At 37.6% G+C, this 23,908-nt stretch overlaps 1 protein-coding gene across 1 annotated transcript in view; it reads right to left on the reverse strand.

The window, feature by feature from the left end:
- man1c1 (mannosidase alpha class 1C member 1) overlaps nt 1-23,908 on the reverse strand; it is a 187,778-nt gene that overhangs the window by 40,974 nt on the left and 122,896 nt on the right. The window contains exon 4 of the mRNA XM_004078309.4: nt 16,169-16,249. Coding sequence (XP_004078357.1) covers nt 16,169-16,249 — 81 coding nt within the window. The remainder of the gene's footprint in view (nt 1-16,168; nt 16,250-23,908) is intronic.

A 23,908-nucleotide genomic window follows, 5' to 3' on the forward strand; every position in this document is an offset into this window, starting at 1 on the left:
CTGAGGCGCGCGTATCACGCTGAGGCGCGCGCTTTTCAGTCACCGCTGCTGTATTTTACCGGTGTGTTTTTTAACCAGCCCTGTTACTCCCATAACGCTGCCGCGACACAAGCGGAAGGAGAGCTGTACCCGTTCATCCCTCCATGCACTGCTGATACTTGCTCATTCTTAAACACGTACAACAGAATGGCGAGCCGGGCATTGGCCCCGCCTTTAGCCCCTAAGACTCATGGGAAATGTGGAATCGCAGATGTAAATTTCCTCATTATAACTGAGGGATGTAATGTTGATTATATGGTTACTGTTTGTAATTTTATGTATGATACCTAGATTGTCAATAAGTAAAAAAAAAATGAAATAAAAACACCATAACTGAGGAACTTGTGAACAGAATAGAGGTCCATGCTGTTTGACAGATGTCGATACACTCAAATACATGAGGCTGAGGCAAAGCTGGCACCATCAACAATGTGCTAATGAATTGCACTCACTCTGTGATGCTGGCCGTGATCTGTCAGGATGACAATATCGCCTAACACATGCGCGGCTTGTGTATGTATAAAACTAATTAAACACGTGAAAGTGGGTGGGTGCGGCTTGTAATCGGGTGCGCTTTGTAGTCCGGAATTTACGGTACATACTTTGACAGTTATCTAGCAGTTATTGTTTGTAATGGCTGCACTCCGTGCCAAAAAGACATAAATCCAATAAAGACATGTAAAAAAGTTCCTTTAAGGAGAGCCAAAATCAAAGCATGCATCAATATGTCACAGTTTATTAGACTATGCATTCTGATGGAGCCAAACTCTAATGTGTATCTGCTGATGATGGAAAAAAGAATAAAAGATTCCAAAGAAAGAGTGCTGCCACCCAAATACTGAGATGTGAGGACTTTTAAAAAAGGGCACCATGTAAAAAAAAAAAAAAAAAAAAACAGCCTGAAGGCTATTCTATTTACAACTTCTTTTCTCTCAGATGCACAGTTGGGATGCAACTACCTCAAATTGTGTTTGTGAGCAGACTCTTGTAACCTGAAAGTTATTTTTGTGCACCATTCTAAAACGATGTAAACAGTAGGAAAAGAAGGGACGATGCATTAATTTAGTAGAATTATGCAAATTAAAGACCACAAACTTAAGAAGCAAACCGCAACAGCATTTACCATGTGAGAGAACGTGCGCCGATGAACTGCAGAAACATGTGCAAGCAGCATTTTGAGGTTAAAATTACCTCATTAGCCTGCAGGGAAGGCAGGAAAGACTGGGATGACTAAAAACCAAAACTGTCCAAGCAGGTTGTAAAGAAGCAGCTGCCATTTTGTGACAATTGTAAATAAAAGGATTTTAAGAGTAGAGTTGGAAAGAATTAGCACGAGCTGAAATACTAACTCAAAAACAACAGATGTGGAGATGATTACTAGAGACACAGATGTATCAACAACAGAACTGACGCTGAAATGGATGTAAATGTGTTCATACTTCTATCCCTTTACTTTAAAGGGGCTTAGCCAGAGCACATCCCAGCTGTGATGGGCAAAAGGAGACAATTTCCATCCATCTTAACCAATAAATCAAAAGTCTTTCACTTCCACCCACGCAACAAATTTTGAATCATTAACCAGCTTATCATGAGTGTTTATACTACAGGAGATCAGAATGAAACAGTCAAAAACCAAAGCTTATGTTTCTGTTGTGGTAAGGTTATTTTAGTATCATAAGAAAGGGATCAATGCCTCCGCCGCCTGTCATTACTATTACAACCTGGACGGCTTTGGTTAAAAGCAAACCTGCAAACCAGCTGTGGTGATGTTGTTCATCCTCCGATAAGGAGCTTTTAAACATACGGAGCATTTTCTGTACCGAAGAGAAGAAATGCATGACTAATTCAATTCCTGCATGCCACAAAATTATATATTCCTCATCTTTAATTGACTCCTGCATGTAGACTTTCTAACCTGTCTACCCAGTAATGTGGTGCTTTTTATGTTCTTAATTAATGGCCGATGTAGCGTCATAAAACCACTCCATTACATCTGGAATTGAAAAGCCACAGCAGCTTGTACAGTGTTGCACTGCTGGGAATGCCAAGGAGACATTAATCAGCTAAATGGAATTCAGTAAGATGGACTTGGTCCCCTGGTGTGAATTGGACTATTTTTCATGTTGTTGTCATTCTGCCTGTGTGGCACCAGTGCAGATGTCGTTTTCTTCTTTTCACTCAGAATCCATTTGAATCAGCTTAGATGCCCCCCTTCCCCATACTTTTTTTTTTTGCTTCAGCTTGTTTGTTCTGCAGCCATGTTCCGACTTGGGCCTCCTGACACAGATAGTCTGCAGAGTGAAATGTCATATTTTATGTCCCTATTTGGTATAGTTATTGTTTTGTATAGAAACAACACATAAGCACACAAATGCATACACAAGAGGTACAAGCTCACAAGTTTCCAGCTCATGTTTAGAGAAGCTGCTGCACAATGCAGCTCTTCAGGGACTTGTTTTGAATAAAATGCATTTATGGTCAATGCTGACTGAATACATAATGACATCTTAGAAGGAAGAGTGGTGTTAAAAGCAAGGTAAATGCACAAAATTCACAAATGCAAATTCAACATAGATGCACAAAAATGAGAGAAAAAAACAACAACACCCAGTTTAGCTTCTTAAGAACCCAGCTTAAAAAATAAAGGACATTTTCTTGTTATTTTTGATGAATGACTTCGATTTTTAGTATTTTAAGATAAAAAACATAAATAAATAAAAGGAATTATGTGAAGAAACTGGATTTTCTAGAAAGGACTGTATTTTATTAGTTCGTAACCCCGTCAGTTTCTTACACACAGAAATAATGAATAATGACTCAGAGACAGTTACTTATCTTTTGTGGAGGTTTTACTTCGCACAAACACGAAGGGGACAGACAGATGAACATGGTGCATTCAAAGTCCGAACCAACGAGCTCAGGGATGGGGTTGGTATAAAAACCCTGCATTTACATATTCAGAAGATCGTCCAATGGACCTCGTGTGAAAATCACGCCCACAGGTTACTGCTGGAGAGGAGCTCCAAGGCTAAAGTGAAGATAAGTCTGAGGCCTGCTCAGCAGAAAACACATGCATAGAAAAAGGGAGTATGAGAATAAACTGTTAGAACAATAGTTTGGCTGTGCTGTCTTCAAATGTAATATAATTTTGAGATGACAATACATGCTCAGTGAATTAAGTTTAAACCATTAGTGTAATTAAAGTTAAAGGCAGTTTCTAACTATTCTTCACAAATTATAACAGAAACGTTTCTAATTAAAGTTATTTGCTATTATTCTGCTCCTTTTAGATGAACTGTATAAATAACAAGATTTTATCGAAGTCCTCAAACCTGCTTGGGCTCCTGAGACCTGATTGAATAAAGGAGCCACTTGTTATCACACATTTCAGTTTCCTAAGAGTTAAGGATTGCTAGCACAGCTAATTGAGATCAATAGCATTTTTTTTTGTGGTTAAAAGCTAATCCATGAACAATTTAGTCAACCCATTGTTTTGTGTTGCGCCATCATTCAAGGTTCCACACCCACCATCACAAAATGTGAATTAAAAAAGTATAAATTAAAATTAAAATATTCCAACTACCCTTTGGGGTTTCATAAAGTTCTTTTAAATTAATTTTAATTGTTTTTGAATCTTTAAAATTGCATTTTGTAAAAATATTTGGAAGGATAAATTAATATACACATATGCATGAAATTGGTATATGGAAAGTTAGTCACCTGGCCATAACACACAGAAAACAAACACCCAAAAAAGTGTTTTGTGTGAGCATTTAATTTAAGAAAAAAAGAGGAACTGGGGTAGCAGACACAAAAAAAACAGACATCCAGGCTGTGAGCCATGAAGTGTCTTAGTGAAAAGGCCTGGATAGCACAAGGCAGACATCATTAGGAGCGGCATAATGATCCCCAGGATTTGATTTTTTTTTTGGCAAAAATGAGGCTGCTTAACACAAACACCACACATGCACAAATGTCATCCCTCTCTGAACAGGGCTTCTTCTTGAAGTCTGGGCTCATTTGGGCCTGGGCCAAAGTTCTCTCAAGTTGGGTGCAATTACTGCAGCGGAATTGTTCTGTTCGGCTTTAAAAACACAAACTACAGAGCTTAAACAAGACTTGCATTATGACTGAGAAAAAAGAAGGAAATGCATCAAGAAAGACTGTAAAAAGAAGAAGTTATTATCTTCTGTTTTGTTTTTGTTAGAAAAGCTTCCATTTTTTGGTAGTTGATGCTTCAAGATCCCAGAAATGTATCTTCAGGAACTCTGTTTGGCTGCAGGCCTGGAAAACAAGTCATCTTTGCTTGCAGTGACAGATTCATTCAGTGAGTTACTTATTAGGTGATTGTGCACCAACACAAATAAGTGCTAAATAACTGCATGCTTCGATGTATGTAATGTTTCAACAAGCTATAATGGATTCACGCATTAGCTGCTGGTAATAAGATGTAGTTCTTATCCAGTGCTTTTTAATTCCACAGTGAAACTGAGAGAAGTGCGAATGAAGCCGAGTGCAGTTATTTTACCTCGGCACAAATAGGATTAGGTGTTTGTACACAAGGCAGAATGGGGGTTTGGGATGGGGTGCTTTCCCTGGACGTTAAGCCTTCCAGCCCGGAGTGAGCCAGGTTACTGTGAGATTACGATGATCCACTTTGATCTGGGAAATGGAATTTCCTCCCAGACCACTTTTCAGCCTTTTTAGCTCTTTAGAAAACAGCCACAAACTCATAAAAATGCATAGGTAGCCCCACAGAAAGCTACACGTGATACATGAACTCAGTGTACATCTGCTGCTTCGGGGTTGAAACCACTGTAGTTTCAGACCGGATTGTTTTCTGACCATTATCTTTATAGCTTTCGTGCCAAAGCTTGAACTTAACTGCAGGAGGCAACTAAATCAAAACAATGGTCTCATGCTTGAGTCAGATTCCAGTTTCCTGGACCAAGTCCCACTGGATCATTCCTTTATCTTGCCTTAAGCCTCCAAATATACAACAGTGGGGATGTTTTTTTTTTTTTTTTATGTTTATTCGATTAGAATAAAGAACAAAAAAACACTGTATAGAATGTTTTACACAGCTGAGTTACTGATCAGGACACATATTCGGACAAAAACTAACGATGTACAAATAGATCAGCAATGCAAACAGCTCTGAACTCTCACACAGGAAGATTCTCAGAGCTCCTGGTCATGTTATCACAGGTTTGTGTTCTTCAGCCTGCATGGCTGGACTTTAAAAGTTCATTTAGAACAAGGGAGGGAAAACCTTTTGAGTGGTAGGCCACTAAGGGTTCTAAAGTTTGACAGGTGGAGTGATTTGGTAATCCACCTCATAAGAGGAAGAAAAATGAAATCTGGACAAAAACGTGTTTTCACTTTGACTGAAAATCAATATATATAGATTTTAAAACAGAACATTTTGAGGTTTTATTCCAAACCGGTGGCTTTTGCTCTCATTTTAGTAGAAATGCTGAATTCATGTGTTGTTGGAATGATCAAGAAAATAACTGACTCAAAAAACAAACATGAAACTATAAAAAAAAAAAATCTTTCAACACCACGTGAAACAAAACAAAAGGTCAATGTATTTGTAGTTCATCATATGGGGAGACACCATAAATACAGGGAAAGCAAAGGAATTAGGGTTGTGCCGATGGACGATATCATCGTCCATCGTGATGGGTGACTGACATCCCGATGGAGAGACCACCATCGTGATGCCACGCCCCCGCCACGTTGCGCGTCGACACCATAAGCCGCGGTTACATGTACAAAATATCTTGATGGGATCAATGGTCGGATTAGAATCCAACCGTGTACATGGCACAGAAAAATGTTTTCAGAATATAAAAACGTTCACTAAGGTCACACTTTCCGTCGGAATAAATCATTCGCACATGCGCAGTTTGAAAACCGGAAGGATATAAATTCCGCCGAGCGGCTTTTTTTTCAAACTTTATTGAATGTAACAATTCAATACAAAACAATGTTGAACAGCGCCGAGCGGCTATATACATTGACATGTCAGCTCGGTAAAATACGAGATGATCTTCTAAACATGCTTTTAATAATGTTACGGTTATTATGAAACACCTGTTCGCTCATCATTTGAATTTTAATCCGTGTGGTCAGTGCTTTTTCTGAACAAAGCCAGGATTAGCAGTATGCTAACACGGGCTAACAACATTAGCTTTGGGTGGTGCTGCTTGCTGGCTGCACGTAAACATGTAAGAATAACATCAGCCTTTATTTAGTCGGGACACGACTGGAAACACAAATCCGCGTGATTGTTTGAACGTTTTCTAAGGACTGAGCGACATTTCTGCTTTGAAGCTCAAACCGCTGTGTGTGCTGACGATCCGAGCTGTGCTCAGACACACACTTTTAGACCCGGTTCTGAGTTCGGTTGTTGTACCCCTAGAGCTGCGGGACGGATCGCAGTCTTAAATCTCCCACACATAGCGCTCATGTAACAAGAGCCCCCCCCCCTTCCCCTCAAACACAAAGCTGTAAGTCCGCGCTCCGCCGGTCCACTTCACTAGTGAAGTGCGGGAGCGGACTACTTCTTTTCTATTTTGTTTGTTACTTTTTTTGTTAAAGTCACTTCCCTCAGTTTATACTGGATCATCGCGGATTAGTCATTAGTTGGGAAATAAAATGAAAAAAGCACAAAAACGAATAGCAGTTATATAAGAACGAAAAATGTAAAAATACCCCCCAACCCCCCCTCCCCCCCGACGATGTCATCGTCCATCCCGATGGTTGACAGCAAACATCGTCAACGGCCAATTTAAGGGACATCGCCCAACCCTAAAAGGAATAATACGTAAATCAACATAATTCAGTCCAGTTGGCAGGCCTGATTGAATAGTTTAACGGCCCCATGTGGGCGTAGTTTGTCCGCTCCTCATCTAGAAGACGTTTGGCTGCTCTAATTGGTTGGTAGCTCTAACTGCTGAGTGGGAATTCAAGGTATCCATGCTTTAGAAATTAAATAAGCAGATGTTGTGAGAGCAGATGCAACATCTGACTTGTGTCCTGTTATTTGGTCCGGTGGAGATCTCAGTGTGGCTCACAGGCAATGGCATGGTGTGAAGGGGACCTCAGTCTCCTGGGCAAAGATGTCAAAACAGGACTGTAAACATGGGGGACAAGATATGTCTCAGACTCCCACCTCAGTTGAAAGGAGATTTGACAAAGATTCTTCCTCGAACTCCTCTTTCAAACCATCTGTCCTCTCTGTTCAAGAGGTACACTTTGTCTTCAAAAGTGTCCCCTGCTTGTCCGGTGCAGGTGAACGGATGTGGCTCTTTTGTGCCAGCCGATTGTGGAGGGGTTGTTTACTCTCCCCAACACACCGACCAAAGTACTCCTGATGACACAGACCACACTGCTCTCCTTTTCCAACTGCGATTTTGTTGTTTGGATTGTTGATACTTGCACCTCCTAATGTGACATCTAGTTATTTAATTATTCATCACACCTCTGAAGTAATCAGTGCATAAACTGAGTTCTCCATTCTTCTAGATCAACCTTAAAAGTCAATTTGCCTTGAAGAACAGAATTCTATGATCTCATCAGGTAACTCGGGTCACTCATGCAGAAAAAGACCAGCAACATCTGCCATGATCAGACCTAGTTGAGTTTTTTAAATGCTATGGGAAAGTCTCTCAGTATTTCCTTTTTTTAATCTTCCAAACCTAATGATGCACCGGACCAACTTCTATGAAAACCCAATTATTCATGTTATCACACGTTTCAGTCATGTTAATTATGATCCATCTCAAGAAAGTTGGGAAATGTATGAGAGTTCAAGCTGTAAGTTTAAACTGCATTTGTGTTTTGGATATTTTTGTGTTCTTACTTGAGCAGATGAATTTAGGATATTCCTTCTCATAAGTGGTATATTTTTTTATGCACAGGATTAAAGGCATCTTAATATGTGGCAACTTTATGTGGCCAGATTCAATTCATTTCAAAACAATTCAGAATGTTATCATTCTTTCAAAAAAAAAAAATTAAACGAAAAGCTTATTATGTGTAGGATGCTTTATTTTGCAAGTATGCACATAAAGTATGCAGCATTAGAAACTCATTTTGAAAAGAAAGCTACTTTTTGTTGAATATTATTGATTACCTGATTTCCTGCTGCTCAAAAAGACAATTTAACAAAACATCTGAAGACAACCAATATTGTCCATTTGATAATTTTCTTTCAAATTATAAATACCACTTATCTGTTCATCATACGTGTCTCTTCTATCCATCAACTTCGTTTCCTCCGCCCCTTCTAACCCTTATTCTGACCATAAAATGGATTTCCTTTTGTCTCTTCTCCTAAAATAGCTTATGAAAGCGAGACCTGAGCACTTATTTATTCCAACTATATACGTAAACATGCAGCAACGTGAACAAAACATTTGCTCCAGAAATATGTGCACAGAAAAGCATTCCATGGGGATAGATCGTGACAACTAGGAGGATTACTGGTTGTGCTGTTGCCATGGGTGGTAAATGAAGCTGCTTACAATCGAACTCAAAGGTTTGCTTTGCACATCCAGGAGAATTTAAAAAAAGAAACATGTATTGTGAAATTTAAATTTTTACCGATAATATTCAAAGAATTGTTTCAGAAGTTTTGACCAATGTTTTGAAAAAGCAATCCAAGAAATTTAAGAGGATGCCAGAAGTGATATGCTCTGACATCCTCTTAAACCTCACACCAAAAAGGCACGCACTTCTGACTGTTGTAAACAATGTTTGACAAAAAAGATGGAAAAATATTTTTCTGCAATAAATACCATTGCATTTTTCAAAGAAAAAAGGTAATTCAGGACGTGTTGGGTTGAAGAATCTGGAGCACACAGTCCAGAGAAATCAATTAAACATGCGGCAGGTGTATATAGATGCTGGCATGTCTGGCTAAATGCAAATGTGCAACTGCAGGACAGTGAGGGAGGTCAAACAGGATGAAACATTACCAGAAGGTGCTGTGTGGTCTAGCATTCCACATGACTAAGCAGGTTACCTGAGTTCTGTGCTTTTATTAGCAAAGTGTTTAGAATAGCAGTACACTGATGCCCTAAGGTGTTGCAGAAAATAAGAGCTAAAAATAGAAGCACATCAATTAATAATGATATTAATAATATGACGTTACAACTTTAGCAGGAATTTCTCCCTCCATCAAGACATCAAGATAAAAGGAAAATGTGGTTTAACCTTTTTATGAAATATTTTTTTACAACTGTGTGTGTATATATATATATATATATATATATATATATATATATAAAGAACAGAGGAAGCCGTTGTGGTGGATGTGGCAGTGTCAAGCGATGGGAACATCAGGAAGAAGGAACATGAGAAACTGGAGAAATACCAGGGACTCAGAGAAGAACTGGAGAAAGCCTGGAAAGTGAAGGTGACAGTGGTGCCTGTGGTAATTGGAGCACTCGGGGCAGTAACCCCCAAGCTGGAGGAGTGGCTGCAACAGATACCTGGAAAGATCTCAGACATCTCAATCCAGAAAAGCGCAGTGCTAGGAACAGCTAAGATACTGCAGGACCCTCAAGCTCCCAGGCCTCTGGTAGAGGACCCGAGCTTGGAGGAGAAACCACCCGCAGAGGGTGAGAGGGGCGGGTTTTTTTTATATATACACAGACATACACACATGTATGTGTGTTTGTGACTCAGCATAAATGAAGGAAGAAATGAAACTGTGCTTAAGTTTGCTGCCAAACATAGTCTGGAATAAAATCTTATCCCACTGCAAAAATGAATAATATAGGTAAACAACACAAAGTGGAAATTACACCATAACCCATTCAAAATAATAAATATAAAATAAAAACGCAGAAACAATCCAAGCTATTTTGTCTTAAAAGATAATTGTTAGCCATAAAGATGCCAAAAAAAATGTCTTTCAATGCGAAAAAGGCAAAGTCTGCCGGGTCACAGCAAGATTTGTTGCCTTAATTCATTAACTGTCTCCTAAATTTCAAAAGCTGTGGGTACTGAAGATTTAAATCCAGGAGGGTTGCAGATAAAGTGACTTTTTCAGAGAGTAAAAAAAAAAGCTTTTAAAAAGGCAGCTTCATGGGTTTATTTAAGTTTCTTTTTTTCTTTTCTTTGTATCATTTGATAATTCTGTGAGCAATTCAGAGTTGGAAGAAAAGTTTTTACATTAAATGTTATCTTTTTTTGGTAGCACTTTACAATAGAATTGCTTAACAATACAGTATGAACAAGTATTGATATATCCATGAAAGGCTGTATAGATTGACAGTACTGTTCATTTGACTACGGCCTAAACAGATTTTATTGCTGAACCATTGGAATAACAAAGCGTGCGTCAAATACATTTGGATTCATAAAGAGTTCTCAATGTACAACTCTTAACCCTTACTTTCTAAAAAAAAGAAATCCATCCCCTGACTTGTCGATTCCAATAACCCTTTCTCTAAATTGCTTGGAGTGTTCCTCTGTCTCATGGTAAAATGGTAGCCAGGAATATCACTCCACCAGGATCTGGACCCTTCATAGACTGGAGTTTTATAACTCAGTCACTTTGGACACACCTACACCACTCAGGTAATCTTCATTTCACTAATTGTGAGACTATTTGCACTAATTGGATCAATTCAACTTCAATTGAATTAGACCATTACATTTAGAAATGCGTGAATAATTATGCAAACATTTATATTTCATATAATATTTTGTTTCATTGACATTAATTTGTAGAATTCTGTTTTAACATTGACATTGAAGAGTTTTTTCTAGTAAATTCTTGTGTAAGGAAAGACAAATTTCATTGACCATGAGTGATTTATGAAAGCAACAAAAGGGACAAACATCCAAGGGGATGAATGTTTTTGTAAGGCACTGCACATCAAAAGAGGATTGGAGTGAGTTTTGAACTTTCACCCTTTAGTATTGGCCGATTCCTGCCAACTGTCTTGGTTCTCTTGTCTCTTCAGTTATTTGCATCGCTCATTTTTGTTCTTCTCCCCTCCTTGCATCTGTGCGTCTTTCTTCTCTCATCTCGCACAGACAGAAATATCCTGTCACACATGGGAGAAGACCAGTTTCATCTGGGAATGTGGGGGATTTTCCAAGAACAAGCTCATCAAAGTCTTCTTCATTTAAAGACATTGGATTTTTCTGTAGATCATAAACATGTCAACAAAAAAAACTTCAATCAGGTTGAAAATACACTATTACAATGATATCAGAAAATACTTATACTATTAGAAGAATTGTGAAACTCTTTGCTAGCGTGTATTGTTTATACAATCCATGTAGAAGATTATGTACTGCCTGGGGGAGAAAAAGAAAGAGAATTCGTTTGAACTACCAAGCATATTTACATGTTTTGGGAGTTCTTTATAGAGGACGGGGAGTCTGAATGCATCTTTTTTACCAGTGTTATGACTTTGACTTTGTGGAATGACAGAAGAGTTTAAAGCTGTTTGAATTGTTTTCTCATCACAATGGACATTAAAAATAAGTGATGCAATATGAAGGACTTCTAGTACATAAAGAACAGCATAAATTGTCTTTGGAAACTGGTGGGTGTGAAGCTCGAAAACAGACATAAATTGCCTGGTGCCTCCTAAACTTTCACAACAAAACAAGAATAGCTGGGATAACCTGTCTGAAGGGCGGAGTGTTTTTTTTTTTTTGCGATGGACCTTCAGTCAAATTGAGAGGTATTTATGGTATATAAATTGATAAATACTTTCATTGAAGTGCATTTAATTCAACATATACTTAAATGATATTTTACAAATTCTTCCATTTCAACAGCTTCCAGGGGTGTAAAGGATACAGATGCATATCAAATAATTGATCCATTGCTGGGAGTAACAGCAGTGTCGGTTGAAAACCACAGACATGAACAAGGTTTTGGTGTTAAAAAAGGTATAAAATCAACCAGAAAGTAAATAATCAGTTACTGGCAAACTTTAGCAGTTTCTCTTCCAGTTGTTCTCTTTACTGTCTTTGCCTTTTTATTTACATGTGATGCAAACACAAAGACGTCCAATCATAAGCTCACTTCTACCAACGACACACTTTTATTTAACCACAGAGAACAAAACAGTCTAAAAGACCCCAAATGACAGCTTTTTATGCTTGAAGCTGTTATTTATAGGCCTATTTAGATCGTATCTATAGGTAAAAGAATTCTATCTTATCGTATTGCCACAAAGTTAGTAGAATCTGTTTTATATCGATTTGTGGACCATGTATCGAATCATGTGAATACATGAATCTGGATGACATGCCAAACCCCCATATTTAATGTGGATTTCTTCAAGACATTTACAGTATAATCAGTGTAACTTTAGCTAAATAACAGAGTGTATGTATAAAAGTGTCCTGTCTGCTGTTCTGATGTTTCCTGAAAAGCTGTAAGTGCAAAATATTCTGATATAAATAATGCAGCAAAAACAATACAGCAGTATAGAGTAATTTTACCATATGAAAAAAGCACAGCAACGGCTAAAACCTTTAGTTTCAGGAGGTACTCCATAGCAGTCTGAAGTTCAGTTGTGAATAGAAGCTCATTTTAAGTTTTATAATACACTGTTCTAACATGTTAAACTCAGATGAGTGTTTTCATGGAATTCTTTCTCACTTTATCCATTAATAGGACTGAAAACAAAGAACTAACACAAAAAATGCTCTTTAATGTTAAATGTTAGGAGTGTGGTACCAGCAAGAGCTGCTTATGCCTTTTGCCACAAACAGCCTTTATGTTGTTTAAAAAAAAAGTGCAGCATTTTGTTTTCTTTGATCTCTAAGAGGAGCTAAACATTTTCAGGACGTGACCCTCACAGCTTCAGTTTCTTTGAGCTTTCTTCCCTTTGCTTGTCTGCTTTATCTGCTCATGCTCGCAGAGCTGCTGATATGCACGCACCCTTCCTTCATCATTTTTTTCCTTTTATACCCATTTCCCATCACTGATGAACAAATTACCATGAAATCTTACTTTTCTGCTACGACCGCCACTTCCCTCCCTCCCCTGCTGTTCTAAACACAGCCAACAAGCAATTTTCAGACCAGGCTGATTGAATTCATTCTTTTTTCCCCCGCTACTTTGTTCATTGCTTTTGCTGAACCTCTCGATGCCACACACCTTTACCTGCATGTTGATAAATTGCACAAAAATCTGCCTGTAGGATGTGCTGGACATGAGAATTGAGGCAAAACATTGAACTCGGTCTGAATGAGCAGTAAATATGAACAAGCACTTAAAATACAGACATACTTTATCACCAAATTATGAATAACAGCAGTAATAAACACACAGGTAAAACAGCGACACATCTACTGCCTGTGTTAATGACAGAAGAGGAAGATAGGAGCAGTCAGAGCGCTTTGAACACAACATCTAATATAAGGATGTCTCCATAAAGGCCAACCATGAGCCTTCAGGGACACCAAGGAAACACACACATTAAAAGTACATCCCACACGGTTAAAAACAACAGGAGGTTATTAATGGTCAGGTGTTCGTGCAGTTCTGCTCAAAGCACTTCTCCAACAAACTGTGTCCCACAAGGAGCCGTAATCATTCCCCACTCCCTACCAATCATTTACAGCAGCAGCTGCCCAATATCCTCTGGTCAATCCACATCCACAGTTTTGTAATAGCCTCCTGCAACACTGTCTCGGCTGATTTAAGTCTCCGCAGCAGCGACAGACCTTCAATCTGTTGGTTTTATCATCCAAATGGAACAGCAGACTGCAAGGAGAAGTCTCTAATGGGGGAATCTAGAGGTAGAGGTTCAGGTAGATATAAATCTGGCTGTGCGTAACCTTTTCTCACAAAATGCATGAGAAAGCCATGTGATGAATACCTGCACTACAATGATATATTAGGAAAATAAGAAAAGTGAGCAAAGTTATAAGGTGAGCTGCAAAAAAGACAGCAGGACAGTGGGCAGACTATCCTTCCCAAGAGCAAAGGAGCTGTCCTTGTTTGACAAACTTCATGGTCCTCCTTTGCGCTCACATTTTAGGAACTATCATTACAGATGCCATATATAGAAATTTACATGGGCCAGTGAACAGAATAGAAGAATATTTTCTGCATGACTTTAATGGCAGGCAAATGTGGAGTAATGGCTTCATAAAAATATTCAGCTCCAATTATGTGTTCATATTTCACTCATCCAGTGATGGTTGACAATTTTACGCCGCTCTCGCCTCAACCTGTGTGGCCTGCAAATCAATGTCCATTAAAGCGACAGTGTTCAGTGCCACCACATCTTCTTTCCATTAACTCTGCTGCTGCACAGTCTCATCCACCAACAGAACAGCTGCAGAGTATGATATCTGCACGCTCCGGGAAGCTGCTGCAGCCAGATGCTCATTACGGTGACACATTGACCTCCGGTTATTTCACAACATGCCGATAATGAACTGGACCGCTTGTAGTGTGTGCTCGTTGAAGGCAATTTTAATCGTTATGTATCCTCCAGAGTTGACAGAGTGTCCATACTCATTTTCTGCCAAAGCTAAACTTTTCAAAGCTTCTGATCCTTTAACCTGGACAGTTCCTGCTAAAAACAAACTTTTATTCAAAGCAACTTCTTCCAGAACACATCAACAGCATATTTCTTGATTATTGACTGATCCCACTGAACAACCACAGCAAAGCAAGTCTAATGCCTGATTTACACTGGTCCTGTGCATCTCCCTTGCATTGTGTGGGGAGTCCATCTCACGACCAACAGTTTACATTAGGGGTGTCAAACCCAAGGCCTTGAGGGCCAGCCTCTAGCTAGTTTTCTAGAAAACCCTGCTTTATCTGCTGTTGATTACCTGCTGTGTTTAGCCAATAAAACACTTGAATGGCAGGTTAGAAAACATGTAGGACACGGGTCCTGGGATTGGACACTCCTGGTTTACATCTCTCTGTTGGGTCTCCGGTCCGCCCCTCCCTCCCCGCTGGCTTCCGGAGGAGTGGTTTATCCTGCCACCCACATGTCAAGTACTTCATCCAAAACTTTGGCAATCAGGCCCCATGACCTCTCCTTCTTCACCAAGTCATCATAACATGGATGCTCTGTGTCGTACACGATGTCATGTTTTTGTACTTTTACAAAATTAAACTTTTGTCATCCATGGCAAAAATGAACAACGGTGTTATCCGAGGTGTTAATGTGCGTTATCCTGTGGTAACGTCACCTAAATAGAAAATACATGTTTATAAAGTTTTAGTTTGAAAGTACAAAACCCGGACCTTTATCCTGTTTCTCCGGCTTTTTACAGCAAAATCGACCCGTCGACGGACTGGAAATAGAACTCATGCATAAAGCTTGCGTTGCAAAGGGATGGACGTCAGACACAGACATGACGGAGGAGAAGTAAACATTCTGATTGATTAATGAACCTGTTGTGAGACACAGCTCAGACCGATCCGTGTATATTAGCATTAAATCTGTTGACTAAGCTTTCCTAACCTTGGTAAAGTCCTTTTGAGAATAGGACAGGGTAAATGATCCAAATATGTTCAAACAAATCTAAGAAAAAAATGTCCTTTCTAAAGGTCAATTATTTTTATTTTTACTTTTGGTACCAACAAATGATTCCCAGAAATGTCTTGTTCTCTTGTACTAAACTCCATTTCATTCTACATTCATCTTCTTTTTCACTTATATTAATGACTTGATGATCTGTGAAGGACTTTTTCTTTATATTTAAATATCTTAAAGAACAGAAATAAATTTAGAAAAACACAATTTGCCTTTAGAAAACGATTGTGGTTATATAAAACAACCCTTTTAAAAAAATTGATACAAACTTTTAATTAGCTACACTCCAAGAGGTTTTAAGGTTTAAACACAAGTATAAATAAAGACAACATTTTTCTCTAAATCATTTTTAAAAGCACAAGTTTATAGGGCAGTCATATACTAGATTCTTTGGCCCTCTTCTTTTAGAATTTTTTAAATTATTAGAGCATGACATTTTCAATATCAAAATGACATACTGGTTACTAATCCTTGAACACTCCTTTACACTCTGTCACACTTCTTGACACTCATACATTTGAAGGGACAGGATGGAGACAAAGAAAGGAGCAGGTTTTATAGCCGCCCATTAAACTCACCTCCTCTCCTGTCAGGTAGTACGCTGCAAGAAGCCCACCGACGTAACGAATGTTCACCTCAAAGAGGGATGCCTCGCCATTCTGTTGAACCAAAAAAAAGAAACACGAGATCACGTCACAGAGTCATTTTCAGATGAAGCTTCATACAAGAGCAAAGATATGGAGCAGAAAGAGAACACTGCAAATTTCACAACTTACTTTATTATTTTGTTTTTAGTGGGAGATGTCTTGGAAATAGCACAGCACAGATGTAAAGATACAAATTTTACAAAGCACAGACTTTAAAGCCTGTGATGCGCATAAATATGTACATTATATCTCTCACTTCCAGGTGTGCTGATTTGTATTCAGTGATTAGAAAAATACTTTTTAAAGATTTATCAGGTGATATATCTCTCAAAGGAGTGATAGTAATTTTTAAATTCCACCGTCCTATCAACGCAGTATTTTCTCTAAACTTACTTTTGTTTTCCCTCCAACTTAGGGTTTTATATTTAGAATGACACTATTAAGGAATACTATTTAAAAAACATTTTATTTTTTTAGAAAAAAATTGTTTTCCTCAATCTTTAAGAAAAATCTAATGTAAATCTGACATGAGGTTACAGTCTAAGTTGTGGAACAGGAAGCAAAAACAGATTTTTTAAAAGAAAAGCATTTTTTAATGTTGGCTTTTTTATTTTGATTTAATTTAGAGCTTATTTAAAGAAAACTCAGTTAAACTGAAAAATGATAACTGCTGAAGTGATAATAGCAGCCCAAAGTGGTGTAGAACAGGTGCAACATTTAAGCTGCAAGAATTAAAATACTTCAGTGTCAGTAGCTCTTAAGAGGAACTACTTTTGAACCATTTAGAGTAAACGGCTTCCTGCTGCGGCCATTTTAAAGAGGAAAAAATATATTAATAATGATTTGATTTGATTTATTTCAAGCATTGTAGTCGAAGCAATAAAGAGTTTCCACATATTTATCAGTGATTACGGAAATGTTGGAATGCATAGTTTAAAAAGACAGAAAATAAAACAAAACAAAAAAGTCACTTAAATCACATTTGCTTAATTAAATATAGAGATTATTAACTAAAGTTAAGTAGAGCTTGATTTATTGCTTGAAAAGTGGGAAGAAGCGAGTTTATACAATCCCACCACTACTGAGTTCATTCATTTGACAGTTTTACAGTTTTTTTAATCCGGTTCTGATCCGATAGATTCTTTTCAAGTAACAAAATCCAGTGCCTAGTAATGATTGATCATCTTCAGAAAACCTTCCTTCATGATTTCAGTAAACAGTAACGGTAACCATTATGTAATGATCATTGATTATTAGAAGACATTATCACAATAATCCAGTAATTATATATACACATTCAGATCAAGTAAAGAAAATTAATAGCTTATTGACTGTAATTTAAACATTTCAGTAATCATTATTGCACATTACAATGTAATACTCATTGATTGTATTTAAAAGAGCTTTGATCATTTTACAACAATCAAGTTCACACATGTATTTGGAATTATTTAAACACCTATTGATCCTTAACTCCTCTTATCTTCATATTGTGAAATCAGTTTCTTTATACCTTTTTCTTGAATATTTCGATATTTGAACATTTTTTGAGCTCATTACTTAACCCGTTCCAAAGTGTAGTGCCACACACAATATTCAGTTTCTACTGAATATTTCTACTCAGTTTCTACTCGAGTTTTACATTTAATAATTTTTCAAGAATTCATTCGTATAATCAGTTTCCAGTAGAGTGGTAAATAGTTAGGTAAATAGTGAAATTTTGCAAAAATCACTTCATCTTTACAAGGCAGCTATTTAACATTTGGTCAAAGTGTGCAGTGATGCTATATAAATCTAACATATGCAGTACGGTCCATTTCATTCAAACTGAAATAAAATAACAGGTGACACCACAAGCATCACAGTATGTTACCATAATTACTGGCTCTTGTGCTGAAAGTTGAAGCAGAATGGTACTCAGTTAGGCTGAAGACCCGTCGAGAAGGAAATTACTATCTTAAGTGTGGATCAGAAGGAAACTGTAATTGGCTGCCAAAAAGGCCAATTTTCTCCACTTTCAAACACATACATCAAGACAGAGAGTTGCTCACATCTTTTTAAGTTGTTTGAAAATATGATGTACTTGACTATAGTGATAGAATAGCAAATGTCAAAACTGCAAACTCGTATTTTTTACAGGAAAGTATTGCTTAAGATTTTTTATCAATTTATTTGTTTGCCGATATCTTTTATATATAATTCTAAATTAAAAAAAAAGGTTGTGTACTGCGATCATTCAGAAAAGGCACAAACAAGGTAATGCTGTTTGATTTTAATGTAGGAATAATTCTAACTTTTCTAAACTGTCCTCGAAATCGAACACCTTCAAGAATTATCAAGTCAAAAAAATGTTTTCAAACTTTTTTGAGGAGAATAAAACTCAAAGATATTTCTTCCTAATTCATTGACCTTTAAATTACAAAAAAATATTTCAATAATACCCACTAAAGTAAATAATAAAAAATCAACCAAAGAAGACCCAGTCTTCTTTTTCAAAAAGAGAAAAAAAAAGCTCTGACTAATCACTTTAGCGTAATTAGGGTTTTAAAAAAAAATAAAATAAAAGAAATAAATGACAAAAATAGATAAAAGTAAAATATTTAGGAGGTGAATAAATAACTTTGTCTCACTCTTCTGCAAGAATATTTGATATACATTTTTGTATTCTATATTGTTTTGGGGGGTTTTGGCCTCAAGTTTGACCAATATTTTAGTTATTTTTAATAAATACAAATTAAAAACATATAAACCAAAAAGCACAGTATGTCATTTGTGGCTGAAAAAGTTAGCTCGCTTTAACAGACCTTCAGTTCTTGCAATGACATAATGGGACAAGTATTACTGCTCTCCTTGAAGTCTGACAAACACATCTACAACGTGTGGTTGATGTGATAACTTACTGCAGAGTTGTTTGACTCAATCATTTAAAATAGTGTTAATCAAACATATGTATCTGCATCTGTATAATCTGTATATTTAAAAAAATACCAGTTTAAAGACCTTTTCATTCATTAGAACAGTAAGACAAAAACGCTAATTAATTGTTTACGAGCTTTAACTGCAAATTGATATCAATTACACCTGAGATCTTCTAAATATGCAGATTATTGAATGAGAAATTAGCATTTTAAATGTTAAACATAAATTTTTGTTCGGGAGGAGCCAGACAACATCATTGATTAATGAAGGTAATGGATCATGGCTGTCGAAGCTCGTAGGTGTTCTGCTTCACCACCACTGCAGCTGACAGCGTTTGTTCACCGCCTCTCGCCATGGCAAAGAACGTCGCCAAACTCAGCCACAATTTTCCTGGGATGTGAGCCTGGCTGTCGGAGTTGGAGGCTGCGTTGCTGTGTGGCAACAGGCAGACTAAACAGTTGCCCAGTGGGGTGTCTTGCTCTGGCGTTTCTGCAGTGATTTACTGCTAATGGAGGGGCATTATTGTCTAATTACCTTACAGCATCGCCGCCATCCAGATTTTTACCAGTTGAAACTCAAATTAGCAAACGTGACAAAGAAAATGGGCCAAAAACAAAAATGAAGTGGTTGGTTGCTTCCCCAGTTTCACTTATTCATTGTGATTTACTTAACACTGAAAATTAACACATAGAATTCATGAAAGCAACCAATTTGATCGTGTTTGACAGACGTCAGAGAAGCAGAGCTGGCTGCAGGCCCAGCTGCTGGCTCTGCTGTTTGACAATGAACAGCTCTACTTTACTCCGTCTCTTCATGTGTCAAACCACCTTTTTTCCCCCCACTTTTCTGTGTTCATGTGCATCAGATCATCTCTAAAATAATCCAACCTGCTCATGATCAGGAAATGAAGAGCATATTCAAATGAATTACACGTTATTTTTGCTAAAAATAAATACACATTGAAAATAGATTAAAAATAGAATTTGTATATATAACAGTTGCATCTTTGACTGTTCAGATCCCATCAGACCTTCTAGAATATTATTTTGTAATTGATTGCAATTGATTACTGCCAATGCATTTATGCATCACCCCATTGTGCAGCATTTACACGCAGTCAGTAAAGACAAGTACAGGTACCTTACTAACGTCTAGAGTGCGACGTAAAGGCACCATTTGACAGCATTACCTGTACATAAAACGTGTGTGTAACTTACATTATTCTCACAAAAACTTCACAATACACTTATTACACTCATGACAATGGTACGTTTCATTTTCTCCCCTCAACGTGCAGCCGCTTCCGACTACGACCCTCCACGGGCCTGGACAAACCAAAAACCTGCAGCACCTGTACAGGTCAACACCCCGTGCATAAATCGGAATAGTTTAGTTGAGCAGTAAATGAAAAACAATGATGGGAAAACTAAATTCTTTTTTAATCTGACGAGAGCCAGAACCAAAGGATCAAACTCTGCAGGCTGTGTGCTTTTTAGGCACATCACCATTTAGGCAAATTGAAAGTGTGTTACATGACGGGTCAGTCTGCTCATTCAACGAACAAAAATGTAAGTTAGATAAAAGTATCTGTCAGGAGGTTTTTAAGGCATGTGGTGCTCACTATTCCATATTGAGGGTTGGACTGCTGATGGTTCCAAGTGATGGTTCTGTGACTAGAACGCTCTCGGGTCAGTAAGTCAAATGCATGTAACACATTTTATTGACCTCTGTGAAAACAAGAGATAGTCGCAACAAAAAAAGCCTCACAGGCATTTATACCCACAAAAAAGAGCTTCTATAAATTGCATTGCTCACTGCAGTGTTACTGTTTGAATTTATAGCAATAAAATATTCAGAAGACCTCACAATGCCTCATGTTACAGCCTTTTTTAATATAATATTGCAGCAGAGTTACCACTTAAGTGAGATGTTTCTACTTTCTGAGACCTTTTCTTTTTTGTTTTTTGAAAGCACAAAAAGTGCTGTAAACACCATCTCCTCCAAGTGCATCTGCAATATTTTAAACCACATGACCAAAGAAAAAAACTCAAAATAAGGACTGACCGAAGCTTAGAAATGTAAATAAAAAGCTGCCAAGCACAAACCGATCATAACATTTGCATTTTGTTCCTTTGATAATCATTCATTGAACCCAGTATTATAGAACAACTCCCCAAACATCATTTAGTCTGCACGAAAAGAGAGTTAATGTATTAACAGCATAAGCATCTATTAAATGCAATAAATTGTATAGTAACAGCCTGGTGAATAATTAAAAAAGCTGCCAGGATGATAAATTACAGCTGAGTTACAGCCCAACCCACCATCCCTCATCCCGGTCCAATATTGGATGCCCCCACCCACCACTAAATCTGTGGACTCAAACAGGGAAACTGCATGAGCGGCATCCAGCGATCAAGTTCCTGATCTCTACTAAGAGATGCAGCTGGGTCCTACCACTTCCTTAAAGCTGATGTACAAGCATCTTTGGATTCTGTTACGCTCGCACTCTGTCCTTATTATCCACCGCTGCGTTTTGTTTCTTCTCAGCTCTGTGAGCAACTGTCCGACTCAGTTTTTTCCTCAAATGCATCCTGGTCAATCACACTTGACCAACAGTGTTCAACTCTCTCGTTTCTGAGAAAAAACAAGGTTATTTACCATCAAACGATCCACTAAAAGGAGGAGTCACTTGAGACCCAACTTAAGCTTTTGAGTTGATAGATGTCCAATTATATCGATTTTACTGAACTTAACTAGACGTTTTTGAGTCTAACCCTTTTTTACGCCCAAAAGCTCAAAATCTTTTACTAATAAATAAATAATACAATAAAAAAGACAGGTTTGTTTGCAGAGAACAAATTCACTGCTTCTTAAAAAAAAAAGTGTTTTAACCGCCTTGTCCTGTGAGAAACATCCGCTCAGCTTAACCTCAGGCTCAGGCCAAGACCGTATTCTGCAAACATTTTTACGACGCTAGAAAGGACGGTGATGCCTTCATGACTGCGAGCATTTTCACCCTCGTTTAAAGCAGCCAGGAGGTCAGAGGGGTCAAAAGATAACGGGTCTCTTGAGGTAGACAACCACTTTGCCCCGGGTTTCCTAGTTACAAATCAGTGTCACCTCACTCTGATATACGCAGTCAACAAGCCGTCACAAACTGAATAAAATTGCTTTCATTCACTTTCAATATTAGGATTAAGATTTGTCCAGAATGTGATTGCATGTTTTGAAGAAAAAAACAATAAATTACATAAAGTTTAAAAACAACAGAAAATCTACAGAGATAATGCATAACATAAATTATTGTGTTTTAGTGATGCAGGGAAAAAATAGGTTATTTTAAACTTTGTGAAACAGTTGGCATGCTGTGACCTTGACCCAGGTTTTCTCATTACAGTCTTTGCCAAAAAGTAGAAACTAAACCCAATGATTTACAGAACCCCTCAGATATGAAGATGATCCACAGCAACTCATTTGTATCTAAAAGATTCGGAGGGACAGACTGGTGTTTGGTATAACGGGGGGCTCAAAAAGTTTTAACGCCGTTTCGCTACCAAACTTGGTTAAAACAATGAGTCGAGACTAAAAGTAATTCAGGCATCTTGAGTGGCAGCACAATCTCTTGCCTCCAGGCCAAGCTTGCCTTTCACTTTGAGTAAACAGTGCATTTAGGCTCATTGTACCAAACCGTCAAAGACACTTGAGTTTTAATTTGAGCTATTTCCTTTCACTTCTTGTTGGAGCAGTGCTGATTTGATTGCCAAGAAACAGAGTTCTCAAGCAAATGCAAATACTGGAGATGATTGTGAAGATTCTAGGTTGTTTTTGTACTCTGATTTTTCAGAGAATAATGTTTATGATTACACAAAACTTCCACTGTAATTAAAGGGGATAATTATTGCTCAGTTGCCACTGAGGACCGTCTGCATTTCAGCAAAATAAAGTACTAATGAAGCCACCAATGCATTTCATGAAGTGAAAAATAAATAAGTTAAAAACAATATTTTTTTTTCTTTTCATAGTTTCTATTATTTGCTTGTGAAATTAGGCAGAGAATGTCTCTAAATAAGTCAGGGTCAAGAGAGAGACCAAAGAATTACTTCCAATTTGCATGAGGTGAAATATTTTGATTTAGACAAGATGTGCTGAATGATCCTAACATGTCATTTATGACATTATGCCAACTGATCTGAAGAAAAATGATTTGCCATCCAGTTTAACTAAAATGTATATGAATTAAAGGGATTATGCATTTTTAAAAAAAAAAAATCAAATTTTCAGTTCTACTTGGCAATAATGGGGCCTGCTTAAAATGCTGTAAAGAAAAAATTTGAAAAAGTTTCTTTGGTTTTTTGCAACAAAGGCAAATGAGATTTCAGAGTTGCTCATCCTGGATGTGAAAGGATCTTCCTAAATGTTCACATTTCCTCATCACACATCCATCTTGGGAATTCTAACACGGTATCAGCTTATCGCCAGGGGATGTCTCTAGTTGTCATGAATACGCTTTGTGAGAATCATCAGGAAATACACAGGGGATCCTGTAATCTATAAACAGCAACTCTAAAGTCACAACAGATCAGGCTTTAAACTGATTAAATCTGCACGCCGGAGGGTTTGCAGATTTCACTGAAGGTATTCAGGGAAATAGTGTGGTTTCTGCTGATGAGCATAAATTGACTTGACTGGCATCACATCACCCATTTTTCTTTTCTTTAAATGTTTTTCTCTCTTCTCAAGGGAAAAAAA

The sequence above is a fragment of the Oryzias latipes genome, chromosome 16 (genome assembly GCF_002234675.1).
Source record: "Oryzias latipes chromosome 16, ASM223467v1".
NCBI lineage: Eukaryota > Metazoa > Chordata > Actinopteri > Beloniformes > Adrianichthyidae > Oryzias > Oryzias latipes.